This window comes from Copidosoma floridanum, unplaced genomic scaffold (genome assembly GCF_036245765.1).
Source record: "Copidosoma floridanum isolate Cflo_tuat_1 unplaced genomic scaffold, Cflo_Japanese_pri ptg000030l, whole genome shotgun sequence".
Taxonomy (NCBI): domain Eukaryota; kingdom Metazoa; phylum Arthropoda; class Insecta; order Hymenoptera; family Encyrtidae; genus Copidosoma; species Copidosoma floridanum.
The window spans coordinates 3,916,202-3,932,116 of NW_028321907.1; the positions used below are offsets into that span (position 1 = coordinate 3,916,202).

The 15,915-nt window shown below is 42.2% G+C and overlaps 1 protein-coding gene across 1 annotated transcript; it reads left to right on the forward strand.

The window, feature by feature from the left end:
* The first annotated feature begins 560 nt into the window (after window positions 1-560).
* LOC149373436 (uncharacterized) lies at window positions 561-12,651 on the forward strand. The gene is made up of 20 exons (XM_089596330.1): window positions 561-564; window positions 665-2,429; window positions 2,959-3,229; window positions 3,544-3,891; window positions 3,970-4,296; window positions 4,413-4,775; window positions 4,854-5,145; window positions 5,232-6,157; window positions 6,234-7,031; window positions 7,172-8,521; window positions 8,596-8,861; window positions 8,929-9,475; window positions 9,549-9,827; window positions 9,891-10,155; window positions 10,224-10,571; window positions 10,642-10,926; window positions 11,022-11,363; window positions 11,467-11,705; window positions 11,789-12,112; window positions 12,613-12,651. Exons 1-20 carry the CDS (start codon window positions 561-563, stop codon window positions 12,649-12,651), a joined length of 9,378 nt encoding a protein of 3,125 aa, XP_089452456.1.
* Window positions 12,652-15,915: the final 3,264 nt, after the last annotated feature.

Consider the following 15,915-nt stretch of genomic DNA (forward strand, 5'->3'; position numbering starts at 1 on the left):
CCCCTTCAAATTCTCATCTTCACTTTTTCTACTTATCTTGAAAAGAGTTTTAAACGTTTTTATTATATACAATTGCAAATCTTTCATTTTTAATTGAAGTAAATAACCCTAATGATAGATACAAAACAACAAGTCCATTAAGACTTTTTATTTTTTAGTTTATAAGTATGAAAATAAAATTTTTCAAATTTGTTTTCCATTCGTCATTAGTTTTTTTTTTTAATTTTTATTATTTTTCTTTTTTTTTATTGCTTTAAAATTATTTTAATTGTATCGAACAAGTCATAGAATTTAGGTGCTAGTCTTAAACAATAATACACAGAATAATCTAACAAAACGGATACACTTAAAAATATTTATGATAACTAAGATAATTTAGTAAATTTTGTTGTTTAATCTATTTTTTTTTTTTTTTTTTTTATTTAGTTTACTTGTCCCTCACCGAATTTCCTTTCCTGAAGTATCCAACTAACACTTTCGGAAAGAGTCGCACGCGCGCCCACACGCTGAAAATGGTTCCAAAGATTTAATTGTTTATTAAGAAAATAGAATCATAAAATATGAGTATTGTGCGATGGTAGCAAGGAACAAGAAATGAAAAAAAAAAAAAAACAAACGAAAAAGAGCAAACGAAAACAAGAAAAAAATATAAATGGCCTTTCAGGTGAAATTTCCTGGGATCCAAGTGAAACTTATTTTGATGCCAGTAGAAATTCTCATATTCGTGACGATGAAAAACAAGGATTCGATGATTATTCGGTGGTAAATGACAATGTCAGTAGGAAGAGAGTGCGTATTAGGGTACCGATTACGAGAACGCGAACTCCAAAGGGACATGCTTATACAGTTGTAAGACGACGCCCTCTAATTTCACATACAAATTCAGAGCCTGATCAACCGCTTGAGTCTACATTTTCCTCAAAGAGACGAAAAACCATAATTCGAACAAGAATCAGGAGTATCGATTTAAGTGATGCGATAAATTATAACATCACCAATAGTGTTCCAAATGATTTTCTAATTAAAACAAACGCTCACAAGGTCACAGTTACTCGTAGAAGAAGAATAAAACCTACCAAAACGGCTTCGTCCAATCTCAGAGAAAGGATAACACGCAAGAAACTAGTTAATGTAAGACCCATTCCTGAACCGACGTCAACGGTGGCTATTATCACAACGGGATTTTACACAGCTCCTGTCATCGAAGAAAGTGAAGAATATGATGACAGTGACAGTAACGTTTTGCCTACTCCACTATTACAAGGATCGCAGTTTATCGACCATAATTCATTAATTTCTTCTTCGTTTGAAACATACGAGAACTTTGAAATCCACCAAAAAAGTACTAATGCTTATGACCCAATTATTATAACTGATAATTTCTTTTTACCTGCAAGCGACGAAGAATCTAGCACAAATCATAACATAAATAATTTTACCTACGAATTCAATACCACTCCAAATGAGTTAGAAAATTACGACTCGAGTGAGCAAAGAATGGAAGACCAAAGTGAGACCACTCCGAGTTTACTAGAAATGGAAAAGGAGATGGATGTGTTAACCACTGATTTAACCAGTGTTACCGAAACAACTACAAATCCAGTCAATAAAAAATTAATGACTCCACTCGAAAATCAAATACTGGAAAATGAAACTCAAACTATAAAAAATAACGAGTTCTATAATAATGATAGGAACGCAATCAAAAATCAACACACGGACAATTCCAATCTAATTAATAGTACTACAAGCTCACATGTGCAAAATGTCAAAAGAATTACAGAAAAACCGAATACTGCAAACGAAGATAATTTAAAAGTTACTCCTATTGTAACGTCCATGACAAATATCATGCAAAGTGCAACATTAAATAAAACGCACACTAATTCCGTGAATGGTACAGTACCATTGAATGAAAATTCAATACCAACAGTCATACCTTTGGAAACGAAAATATCGTTAAAACACGAGGAGACGATTGGGACAACAACGCAGTCATCTACTTCAAGCGTATTAATAAATACATCTACTCCATCGTTAACGCCTGAAGATATTGAAGCTGGATTAGCAGATGACGTATACCTGTCGTTATCTCGACCTGATTTTTTACCAATAATTCCATCAAAAGTTGAGGAGGATGAAAAAATCTCATCAACTGTAGATTCTCACCAATTAACTCCCGCACTTCTGACTAGCATAGTTTATTCCGAACAAGTTGTAACATCTACACGATTACGTACTTACACGTATGTTGTGACTAAATTCAACGGTCAAGAAACCGAAGTAACATCGTCTACGACAGTGAGACCGAGGGTAACAACTTTGACAGTAACTATTCCTGTAACGGTAACTGTGTCTCCTACACAGTCTTCATCTTCAGTTGTATTTAGTTCTTCCTTAGGTAAGTATCTTTCTAACCGAAACTTTAAGTCCTTCTGAACTCGTTGAAATACGTTTAATTTTCATAAATGGTTTTTGGCTTCTTACGTGTACAAAATTGAAAACTTTTACGTAATTTGTAAAAATTATTTCTCATTGTATAACATGTAAATACATATACATATTGCATTCTATTAATTATCTTGTGTAAATATTTTTATTGCAAATATTTTTCCAACTAAAATTGCTGATTTTCTTTATAGTGCATAACATCTTCAATCAGATGTTAGGTAAACTCTAAATTAATATCATGTCGAATCATTATATCGATTGTAAATAAAAATTATATCATAATTGAATTACAAATGTTATTAATAAATTGATGCATGGATATTTCTGTGTATATTTAGTAAGAGTGTTGAAAAATTTGAGATTAGATAAAAAAAAATTTTTTTTATTTATAACTCTATGTTGTCATATCCGTATTGTTTTGTAAATGTTTCAAACAAATTTAGAATATCGAATAATTTAATTCAATAATATATAACGATATTTCAAAGCAGCAGGGCATTTAGTTAGTAACAACGAAGGAGAAGATGAGGGACGAAGGTTCAATCTTGCCACGAGAGTGATGTCTAATGGAGTCGAGGTCATTGTCGCTGGCACTACACCTGCCTACAGATGGGAAAATTCAAATTCACAGCCCACCCTGACACTCTCGGAAGCAGTTTTAATGCTTTTACCACAAGACAAGCCAAACGAATTTGTCACAAAAACTTGCACTACAACTTTCACCTATCTCAATACCATTACACGCGATGGAACGACAATCGTATCCACTGATCAACAGGTAACTCAGTAAATAGTTTTCAAAAGAATGAAGTCAAGTATCGGCTAATATGCCTCTAACTGCCTATAAATGAATCAACTTGTGCAATTTAACAGTTTTGAAAGAATTATCTAAGTTTTACCGGAATTTTCTCATTTTTTTTGTTTTCATTAATAATTGCATTTACTTATTATCATTCGAAAACTTAAACATGATAATACAAAATTTTTTTTTCGTATTGTGCAACGATCGTGCCATACATGCAAAAACCGTAGCTTTTTTGCACAAATTGAACCACTGGATTTGAGACGTGACATACACTTAATTTTCAATAGGTGATTGCTAACACGGCAACCGAAGAAAGGCATAGAAAACCAGTTCCTGAAGCTGCATCCGTGATACTCGAAGCGTCGCCAACATTGCAGACGGAAATTTTCAAAACCACGTATACTTATTTAACATTGAACACCGATCATCCGGACGAAAACCATGCATTGGGAAGCAGCACAAGAGTGATTGCAAATACAGTTACTGCTCCGCAATATTATCTCGATATGATCATTGAGCCGTCCGAGACTCAAAGACCCGAGACAAATACGTATTTGAGTACAAGATTCCTCGAGAAAACTTACTTGGAAGATGGCAAAACGAAAATAGAAACGGCCAACGATATAATCACTCAAGTAATGCAAATACATTTAACGCGAAAATGTCAATTTTCATCCAAATTATTTTTTAAAATATCTTGATGTTTGTTTTAGTTGATAATTACACAATCTGCTCAGCCGTCGCGACCTACAAGTGTGACGACGCCACCTAAAACAGCAACGGATGACGCTGTCACGTCGATCACAGACGTAGCTAAAACTTATTATGTTACCTATACTTATTACAATACGTATCTGGAAAAGGACAGCACTGTCATCAAAACCAACATTGCGACTTCATCCGACATCGTGTATGAAAAAGCGCCTGTTAAAAAAACTAGCACATTGCCAACTTCCGTGAGTGCTACGCCAGAGCCAATACAAATTTTCGCAACGAAAACCTTCTTGACTACATTTACGTATTTCACTACGCTTCTGCAGGTACTATTGTTGTTTGATCAATTGTTTTAGTGCATTCTTTTGTGATGTAACGATTAGGGTGATATTGAATCTATGTGCTACATAAAATGAGTATTTAAAATTGAATCGTATTAAAGGCAGGGGCAGATGGAGAAACTGCAACAACTATCTCGTCGCGTACGCAAGTAGTAGAGAACATAATAACAGAATCTATTGCTCCGAGTTTGTTGGATGCCGGATATATGAACGCGTTACTTACAACTTCTCATCATTCCGATTCGTTGAAAAACGTCGTCACGGGATCGACAATTATTTTTTTTGACGATGAAGAATCGATAAGTCCAACGGCGACAAGTTCAGCCGATGCAGCTCCAACAACGATCAACGACAAAATAGACGCGAATGAAAATTCTTCCGCGTCGTCGGTGCCTGATTCTGTGGGATCGGAAAGCAACGATTCTACCTCACCACCAGTCGAGCCGGATAATTCGTACAGTGAGGTATATTGAATATTCAATGAATGTATATTACATGGAACAATGAGATGGACTGATAAAAAAAAAATTTTATTTTATTAGGAAGGAGCAAATAAAGATACTACGGATGCTCCTCTGAACAAAAAGCCCTCGCAAGTGAGCAATTTGTTGAGCCTCGGCTCTTTGGGTATAAACAGTTTGACAGCCTTGGGTCCAGTTATAACTGCAATGGCTGGTTTACTTCAAGGCAAGGCCTCAGCTGCTCGTAGAAACGACACAGAATCGGTAACTGAATCTTCCTTAACGACAACAACAACGCAAAGATCACCCATCTACATACCTGTTGGAGAATTTGTTGATGGTGACATTGAAACTGCGGAAAGCCAAAATATTGGTAATACAGTAATAGAAACTGCAATTTTTTTTTATCATGTGTTATTTACTTTAGAGAAAATTGTCAACAGTATTTTAATTTTTCAGCCCAACAGGTAGCGAACAACAACAACCTGCTTGAAACTAGGCACAAAGTAACTTCAAGCTTGGCAGATGGAATACCAATATCCCCGGGAGAAGTGATAACGGCCAACAGTGACGTTATTATCGGCAAGCCCGGAAAAATGGGTCCTAGACCACCGCAAACTTTTTTAAACGATGATAAAAATATCGGTATGAAGCCTCCACCGGTATCGGTGCCTAACGTACCTACTCACCCGATTTCCGAGTCTGTCGAGAAGGATTATCCGAAGGGTGTAGTAAAAATTCAAAAAGGTGCCCAACATTTGGAGCTGATTCCAGCTCATCAAATTTACGAGGAGCACATAAAAGTTCAACCTGTCAAAAATTATCACCATAACCACCATAATCGGCAACACCAACAGCAACAGACGGTTTTGGGTTTTCTGCCGAAAAAAATTAGCTCGAAACAAGATATTTTAGAAAACGATCCACTACTTACGCCTCCTTCGATATCGTCGAGAATAAGCACGATCGATTCCAATATTCGCAATGTCGATAAAAGCAACAGATTCCCGTGGAGTCAAAAGGATCCTCGTGTCGCGTTGCCCAATATTTTGGACGGGGACAAGAACAGAGTTGCCAATTTTCAAAAGGAATTTGTGCACACGAAAAGTCACGGCTCCACCAATATTAAAAATTCGTTTATAAAATCGCGCGTACCAGAGCCTATCGTTCACCAAGTGCCTCATGTCATAGACAGATCGACGGGCCAGCCCCTTCTAGTTAACATACAGCCTAGTCAAGTGGCCAACGTCGTCATACCTCAAGGAGGTACTCAAGCTCTGATCTTTGGAGATACCAACGAGCCGCACATAAGCGGACAGTACTTTGACGATCCTTCGCCCTACCCCGAACCGGAAGTTGGCCCTGGGTTTATAGGAATCGATAAGGTATGATATTTCATACACCGATCAAATTAAAAAATCATAAATTGTACCGATTTTTCATATAACTATTTACTTTTAGGTGGAACATATTTCTCAGTACTCGAAAAACGACGCGAATATTGCAGACTACATGACCCCACCATCAGCGCCAATTCTCAATTATAAGTTGACCCCAAGTTCAACTTTCATAGCTCCCAGCAGTCAGGCATCACAAATAACATTTATTCAAAATTTCAACAACAATAAGAAACTTGGTGATTCGTCCAAACCCGATGCAAAAGAGCCAAACAAATACTACGACGATTTGGATTTGACGTCGTCCGGTCAAGGCCACGTTCATTCCGAAATACTCGTTCATCAGGGCGTGGATGGTATTGGTTTGAAAAATCAGCCTCGTCCGGCTATTCCTTTGCAAAATTACCAGAACCCATTGCTATCCGATGCTGCATCGACGGAGCGTGCGAAAGGCTATGTTCCACAAAAATCATCGACGCCCCCGCGAAGAACCGAAGTGCCATCCTTGACTGATCACTCGTATCGGCACTCGTTGAATATTGGTGGTTCGCCGAGCTTTGACATCAATGGAAAAAACGAAAAGAAACCATTACAAATTCCTCAATTGCGCCGATCAAGACCGACATTGAAGCCTCGGTATCCAATAAGGCCTCAACAACCACCAGGACATTCTTACGGTAGGCCCTTACGACCTCTTGGTCTGCAACCGGTTAGACAGCCACAGCTCGGTCACGCATACGTTACAACCTCCAATATTTATCAAAATGAGTTTAATAACAAGCCCGTAAGGTTGCCGCCAACGTCACCTCCTTTCGCAGACTTGCCACATCAGATATATTCATCGGATACTTATACTCTGCAGGTGAGTCGGACTAGAATATATCTTGGAAAATACACCCAATATTAAGACATTTTTTTACTCGCTTTGTTTTAAATAAATCGTCAATAAGAAATACAGAACAGTCGCTAAGAAATTTAATGATTTTTTTTTTCCCATTCTAGACGGGACCCAGCAAGGATAAGATATTTAACCACGGGAATTACGAAAATTCATTTTATCTACAAAATACGAAGAACAACACAATGCAAGTCGGTGGAAATTACGCGGCCAACGATTACCACTCAAGAGTTGATTCGGAAAATAAAAATCATCCATCTGCCAACAATGAAAATTATGATTCCGTTGTTGATGCTTCGGAGGACATTAAAATAATATCAGAGTCGCAGGACAAACATGACTCGCAGACTTTCATCGTTGATCCGAAAAAAGATAGCTATGATTCTTCGAACAAATCAAAGGACTCGACTTATCACGACAGTCACGATGCTGGAAACCAGAATTCCACGGCAAATGACTTTGATGAATATAATCACGCAGCTGACCACAGTGGTAAGAATGAGGAAAAAGAATCCGCAAACTTGGACGAAACGAATAATTCAAAGCCGCATGGAAAAATTTCGCTTTCCGAGCTAAACGGCCACAGCCGACCATTTTCCAAGCCATCCACGGATAGTATAATGGATTTATCAAAGGTTGGATCTCAAAAGGAAAGTCTTGGCAACCAATACGGCCGAGACAAAGTGGACGCTAATCACGTGGCGTTCAAATTGAACGAGAAAAAAAATCCAGGTCAAGATGGTATCACTTACGAGTTTGGCACACATTTGCACAAGGACATTCCCATATCTCGTAATCCTCAAATCGTGACTAAATCGAAATTCCAACTACCAGCGGAATCGGTGGTTATTTCGACTGTCGGTGCACACAGACAAAACAACAACAACAAAAATAGTAACATTCCAAAGCACAAAACTCCCTCGATACAATTTTCCTTGCCCATAGATTCAAAGGGTGAGGAAAATGTGAGTAAAACGCAGACCGAACGACCTCCCAGTATAGGTAGCATGAACAAGTATGAAAAAACGACCGATCGAACGGAAGCCCTCGATACCGCTTTCCAAACCAACTTCGCAAGTTACGAGGGCGAAATAAACGACGAAAAAAACATCGAAGCTGATTCAACGGCGGATACCTCATTCTCGTCGGAGCGAGTGCACAAGTTGACAACTCAAACAGCCGGACAAATAAGTAACAGGCTAAAACCACCACCTCTACCGACCGACGTGCTTGGACTGTCGCCACCTCCGATCGACATAACGACAACAGCCCCAACCTCACCGGTGGTCAACTTGTCCAAACCGACGGCAAACGTTTCAGGACTCAAACCACCGCCTATTTACGTTCCTTTGAAGGAACCTAACGCGACGCTTCCTTTGCCGAGTACAAATATGGTTCCACCTAGTTTGAAGGCATCAGTCATCCGACCGTACTTGGCCGATATCCTGTCACAGGTATACGCTTACAACTATTATTCTCTTGAAATTCGATCGATGACCGTTATGAATGTCTGCGTTTGTTTTGCCAGGATATGGTGCCACCTCTTCGAGATGCAGAGACAAATCGACAAACCATAGAAATAGCGACCATTAGGCCGGGAGTGGCCGTGTCCGGATCCATACAAATCGGCACGGAATTCACCACGTCCCGCGTACCCGTCGCACATCACGTGGAATCTAAAATACCGATAGTTCACGGGACCGTGGATGTGCCTCTGTTCATCAAAACGATCGACATTAAAAAACCCGATCTCACGAGTACCTACACCATTCGACCTTTCGAAACGAAACAGAGGTAAGTTTGTGTGAAAGTGCTTTTGTCGTGTATAGCCTTTATTAAGCATTCAATCGATCGATTTCAGAATTTCCATAAAACCCACGAGCTCTTTGAGAGCATCAAGCTCGACATTGGCCAACCAGCAGCTCGACGAACCGCAAAACTCGAAGCATCACTCAAACACCATTTCCCCGACCAGGTCCACATCATCCGAGACAGTCGGTTCAAGGAGCGACTTGCGCGATTCCGTGGTAGTGCTCGAACCGAGCTCTGAAGTATCTGTTGCTACCACCACGATGATCGAACCGACGGAACTGCTAACCATCGAAGTTGAGAGCAGCAGTATCAGCAGTGGCAGAAGAACCTCTACTGGAACTGGTAACGGTAGCAGCGTCAGGAGAACCAAGCTGAGAACTGCGCCGGTGAGGGTTTTGAAGACCTCGGATGTCGGCAGACCGAAACCAGTTGAGAGTTCGATCGTCGACGTAAGCGTGAAAAGTGGGGGTTCGCGTAGGACCAACGACTCAAAGTTCAAGGAATCGGCATCCAAGATGATGGAGATCATCGGCACGGTGGTGCACGAGTTCATACAAAACTCGACGAACGAAAGAGCAAAGACCAAGCCGCAGGAGGTAGCTAAAAAATATACATGCATACGGATGAAAAAAAATAAAAAAAAGGTTAAAAGTATTGTTCGATTCGCAGGTGACGCATTACGAGACGATGACGGTGACGAGAACCGAGACGTCGGTACTGGGCTCGCCACCGACCACGCGGACTCTCCTGATAACGCGCACCCTGACAACGTTGCAAGTTGAAACGGTGACGGAAACCCTGGTGCATCCGACAAGCGTGATTTCGACCATCACCTCGACGATCCTTCAGCCAGTCAGCCGGGGCCCTACTTACGAAAACAGCAACGACAACGAGTCGATATTCGTGGTGATGAGCGACCAGAAGCCACCGACCGAGGGAGCCGAAGAGGTAGGTGCCAACTATAAAACTCTTCCCCATGAGCAATGTGGTGACACGTCGCGTACTTTGAAGGTCGAAGCCGAGTACGGAGAAGAGGAGGAGGAGGTGGAGGAGGTGGTCTCCCGGGACGAGCAGAACACGAGCGGCAACGAGATCCACCGCGTGCTCTCGGGTGGCATACTGGGAGCCCCTTCGGTCCCACTGAGACCTCCACATATCCAGTGCGTCCCCGAGTGCAAGGCCTCCAAGTCCGAAGTGTGCGCCGAAACGAACGGCGAGACCCTCTGCGTCTGCAGGCCGGGCTTCGCGCGACTATTCCCCGAGCGCCCGTGCAAACGTAAGTTAAACATATTTAATCAATCGCATATGTGCATGTATACGTGTGTTCACAATGATGATTTGCAGCGACGTACACTTTCACCGTGGGCCTTGGACTGGACAGGCTCGGGCGGGATCGTTTCGTCTACGAGGCCTCGATGAACGACACCGAATCCGTGGCCTTCAAGCGCGCCGCCCAGCCGGTCAAGGAAGCCCTGGACCGCACGCTGATGCAGAGTGACCTGCGCGACGCCTATCGGGGCCTGAACATCGTCAAATTCCTGCCAAAGCCGATCCGAGTTTTCTTCAACGTCCAATTCAGCTCCAACACGGACGAGGCTACCCTGAAGAGCGTCATCCGCAAGTACCTCATCATGGGCAACTACAGTCTAGGGGGCACCGAAGTCTTCGCCTCGACCGACCACTCCCAGGTAGGTCCACTCTCCATCCACCGATCTCGAGTATACATGGAATTTGTGTGATCAACGTCGGCGCTTTCAGATAGAGGCCTCGGATTTCGACGAGTGCAGCTCGGTGGGGGGTCCCTACCACGACTGTTCCCAACACGCGGCGTGCTTCAATCTGCGGGGCACCTACCAGTGCTCGTGCAAGGAGGGCTGGGCCGATCTCTCGGAGAACCCGGCCTACCCGGGCAGGCTGTGCTCACAGGCGCCCATCGGCTGCGCCCAGTGCAACAACAGGGGCCACTGCGTGACCAATACCCACGGGCAGGACGCGTGCGAGTGCTTCCCCTGGCACAGCGGCAAATACTGCCAAGTCAACTTGAAAGGTACATCATATACATATAACATGACATCCCCGGCTTCTCCCTTCCAACCGCCGTTTATGACTGTTTAACCGTGTGAATAAACTGACGATCGGCAGCCTACCTGATAGTGAGCACCCTGCTGGCGGTGGGCGTGCTCGGGGGATTGTCGGTGTGCCTGTGCTTGGCCTGCCTGAGGAGCCCGAGGAGAGCCAGGCGGATCACGAGGCGCGCCTCGGCCGACCGAAGGGCCATGATCCCGGGCAACGCGGGTGACACGAGCAGCGAGGGCAGCCTCGCGGAGCTCGCCATTCCCCACCATGTGCCGCACGTACTGCCCCCGCCGCCGCAGATGCTCGCCCCCGTACCACCCGCCCTCTGCAAGAAGCAACAACCCCAGCCAACCAGGTCGGGCAAACCGAGGCGCCCCACCAAGAAGCCGGCTCCCGTCATCGCTCCAGGTATAATACCTTTCTCTTGCCAAGATATAATACATGTATACTCCGAGTTGGGCGATAATCTTTGATTTCGGGGTTGTTTCGGCAGCGATGCTGGTGACCAAAGTCTGTCCGGCGTCGGGGGGAGGCGAGCAGCGGGATAGGTCTCTCACGGTCATGATACCCCGGGCAAAGTACCGGTCGAGCGGCCAGCCGGCCGGCCCCGCGAACTACCGGCCCTCGTTCGCCATGGAGGAGCACAAATTGATGGAGTACCTGGAGGCTGGGCTTACCGGGCCCGAGGACAAGGTGCACCAGCAGGGCTCCTACGCCGGGGGCGGGGCCCTCGTTAGCGCGGGCTTTCAGGTACACACACGTAACAAAAAGCACGATTACATATACGTGGTCGATCGTTGTTGTAAAAAAAAAAAAAAAAAAAATGATTGCAGGTGTCGGCGCAGGTTAGGAGGGGACTGGACGCCGAGTCGACGCTCGGTGGGGCAGAGAGCGCGCCCGAGGAGACTACGGCGAGCCTGGTGCGTTCGTGCGCCGAGACGAGCGTGCAGGCCTCGACGAAGCAGCAGCACCTGCGGCTCGAGCTGGTGGAGTTGGCGAGCTCGAGTCTGGCGAGGTCGTGCGCCGAGACGAGCGTCCAGACGGCCAGTAAACTCGTGCCCGACAGCGCGAGCGAGGGGCACACCATGGCCGAGCGCGAGCTTGGGAGCACGCTACGGCTGCCAGCCCAACACGCCCCGCTCTACCATCCGGATAGGGTGAGTGACGCTGAGAAAAAATTATACGTATGTTTTTGGGGACAAAAAAATCATTTACGCCCACAATTTAACATATGCTTTTATGTAGGGGTCACTTATTAAATTTTATTTCTTTGAAGATTTTTCTCGCGTGATTTTTTTTACTCGTTTATCCTTTTTTTTACAGACTATTTATTATTAATTAAAGTTTTGATTTATTTAAATAGTAGATTGGATCTAATTTAATTACCAACACCCCATAAGAGTCTATGTTAAAATTGTGGAATCAAATGATTTTTTTTTTTTTTTCTTGAAAATACGCCTGGAAAAAATATTTAAAAAAGTTTTTTTTCCAGCGATTTCTAACATTTTTTATTTTTTGCCGGAAGCTCCTTCGTAGTCACAGTATTTTTTTAATGATTTAAGTAAAAGTATTATTATTATAAAAAAAAAGTCACGTTTTATTTCATGATCGCAAATTTCTTCGTGTACACCCGTCTTTTTTATTTATTTTTTCGCAGACAAGCACCGACAGGGAATCAAACTTCGACTCGCTGTGAGGTATGCCTACCGATCGGCAGCTCGGCCGGGATGTTCCGAGCTTCGGACTCACTCCACGCATCATTCAACGTGCCAAAATGTAGCCAATGATAAAAAAAAAACAAAGCAAAAAAAAACCATGTCGTTCCGAGACCCATCCACAACTTTTCTTCGCATCTTTTTTACTTTTTTTCCTTTGTACGATCATACGTATACTTATTTATACATAGTTATCCGACCCATTCGATACAAGTTGTAGATCGATAACATTTACGGAGATACATGTACTCACAAATGATAACACGTGCACCGTGAGCAACAAACTTTTCCGAATTTCTTTTTTATTGCTTGCGTATTAAACAAAAAAAAAAAAACAAAAAAAAAAAAAAAAGTGACGATTAACCGTTACTCGTGTAAAAAAAATAATTACTATTATTACCATTGTTGTTGTTGTTTATTTGTTTATAAAGTATAAATGTCATAAGTAACGTGAAATCCGGAAGTACGCAAGGCCACGTCGCTCAGCTTTGGGTGTGCACAGTGATCGCTGGGATTCAGGGTAACAAAGGCCTACACTCGTCTATACAATGATTGTCTTTTTGAAGAAATTTGACGAACAATCGGTGCAATTTAAATTAGTATAAATGCCGTTGCAGTGATTATTTGCAGCAAAGCTGCGCGACGTCGTGAAATTTCTCACTCGAGGTAATAAGATTTAGATGATAAGTAAAAGAGGCACGCTGTTTAGTGTCGGTTAAAAATCATCGTTCAAGTTTTATTTTAGTTAAAAGATAAGCGTAACAATGGACTGGTTTCATTAACAGATTTTTAATTTAAAGGATTTATGCGTAGGTTGTTTTATTGTTACAATCAAATGCCACGATGACGAGGGAATTTATTCTTGAAAAAATATCGTAATATTTTTTTCTTCATCCATGAATTAATGAAAGACTTTTAGTGTTTGTTAGAAAAAATTAAACGTATTTATAATATGTATTTCCTTAAAATAACGATCGTTTCATATAACACGATTAGTGTGTAATTTTATATTCTAGCATAGTTTTGTACATAAAATTTATTTTTTAAGAACCTACTCAAGTATAATATTTTAAGATACAATATTTTTGTATTCATAAGTGTTTATGGTTTAGTGCCTTTGTACTTTCGTACATAAATTTAATAATAAAAAAAAAAATATATATATATAACAAAATTCTGTTTCATCTTTGTATTTTAATCACAACCTTAGAAAAAAAAAAAAAAATTAATGTGGTAGTCTAATTCATTTAAACTCCCAAGTCTTAATGTTAAAATGTTTTACAATATATTTCGTAATTCTTACGCAAGTATGTACATACAGTGTTCTTTGCTACCATTGTAAGGGAACTTTATTACAGCTACCTATGTTGCTAGCAGCGGAGTTTTCGTTCCAGCTCGAATGATAAAATCTGATCTGATGAACATATAACTCTTGAGTTATTTATTACTACAACACTGTCGTGAATGTAGGATCGAGATTTTACTTAGTTGAAGCAAAAAATGTTGATGTAAATATACTGAACGTGTTCAATTTGAGAAGCCGTGAAACTAGACCCTTTGACGTCAGCGCCACCCACCCTTCCATCGTAAAATATATCGTGGTAAAAATTCAAAGGGATTACTTTTATCATATATGCTCTACTCTACAAGTCTCAGGTATTTTTTATGTAGATGGGACAAAAAATATTTGGAAAAATTCAACGATTCAATATTTGCACAAGTCAACAAACACGCGTATTATATATGGACTCATGTAATCATAATCAATGAAACATCTCATTCCGAAATTTCGTCGATTCCGATTTTTTCGTGACTAAATGAATGAGACTCGCCGAGACATGTTGCTTTGACGTAAATTGAATACATCAAAAAATCTTTCACGGCACTGAAGAAATCCCCGATTGATACACAAACAAGCTTCAGTTATTTCGCGTGCACCCGGGGGCACTGAATCGACAATTCAATTAAATTCACTCGTGTAGAAACAAAAAACCAGAGACGCTCGGTTGTATACACAGTTGAAAAAAAAAAAAAAAAAAAAAAAAAAAAGGCCACATAGTTGTACACATTGAAAGGCCATTCAACGAAACGTAGAAACAAATATATGTATTATTGTATCGGAAGGTATTTACCGAGGTGGATGCCGAAGTGAGACGTACAGTTGTTGCCGATGAATGGGCCCCCCCGGTCAATTTGGTGACGGAGCCAAAAAGGAAAGCAGGAGCCGGAGATTATCGAGATGAAAGGTGAAAACGTGGCCCCGCAACGGATGAGAGCAGAGACCGAATAGCCTCGCTGTACTTGCACATATATACGTACGAAGGGACGATTTTTTTCGAAAGAATAGAGCGACAGTGCCATTGTACGCTGGTACAACTGTTGGCAGAGAGGTCAGGAGGAGAGACCGGGGAGGGCCTGCAGAGAATCGGAGAAAGCCCGTGTTAGCCGAGTCAGAGAGAAAAGGGGGCCTGACCCGATATGCAGCGGCCGAAAATGCTAGTAACGAGCTGTATAGGGTACAGTGCAGGTACACGACGGAGACGCAGAAGAAAGCCAGTCTTTATGTGTAGGTATTATTCGTTGTCGGGGACGATTCCATTCTCGCATCATGTGTTGGCGAGAAAACAGGTATACAGCCGCAGAGGCCTATATATCGTCGGGCTCGGCGTTCGTCCTTCCTTGAAATCCTTCCGACAGAAAGGCGGCCAGGGCTGGGAAGAAGGAAAAAAAAAAAAAAAAAATGGGAAAGCCAAGAAAAGCCGGGACGCACACCCATGCGCACGAAAAAGAAGAAAGCGCCCATGGTGTACACGGGCGGGGGAGAGGAAAAGGTGAAGAAAAAGGCCCAAAGAGAGAGAGGGAGGGAAAAAAAAAGCGCGCACTCTCAGGACGACGATCAATGCCGGGGATTTTTGGTTTAGGGAGTCAGGATGAGTATATATATGTATATATATGAGGGCTACTGCAGCTTGCCGAGGGATGGGCCATCGAGGTCGACATCGATTTCCATTGTGCAATAGGTAGTGCGACAACGGCGATCGGCCAGAGACGGACCGGACAATAAGTATAATGCTTCGACTTTTAAAAGGCAAGGCCGCATTGTGCGCGCCCCGTGTTGTACAAGTTGGGGTGAACCATAAACCGACCGGTGTACCCCGAAATGCGTGATGCACGTGTATTATACACACAAATCTCGGGCTATTAAACTGTACGCATGTGCACTCTAAAGTATCGCGGTATTTGGC

What these genes read in the sequence shown, in the direction of transcription:
- LOC149373436 (XM_089596330.1), top strand. An exon ending in GGTTTATAGGAATCGATAAG is followed by an intron (nt 6,158 to 6,233) that starts GTATGATATTTC and finishes ATTTACTTTTAG; the next exon opens with GTGGAACATATTTCTCAGTA. An exon ending in CTGCCAAGTCAACTTGAAAG is followed by an intron (nt 10,927 to 11,021) that starts GTACATCATATA and finishes GACGATCGGCAG; the next exon opens with CCTACCTGATAGTGAGCACC.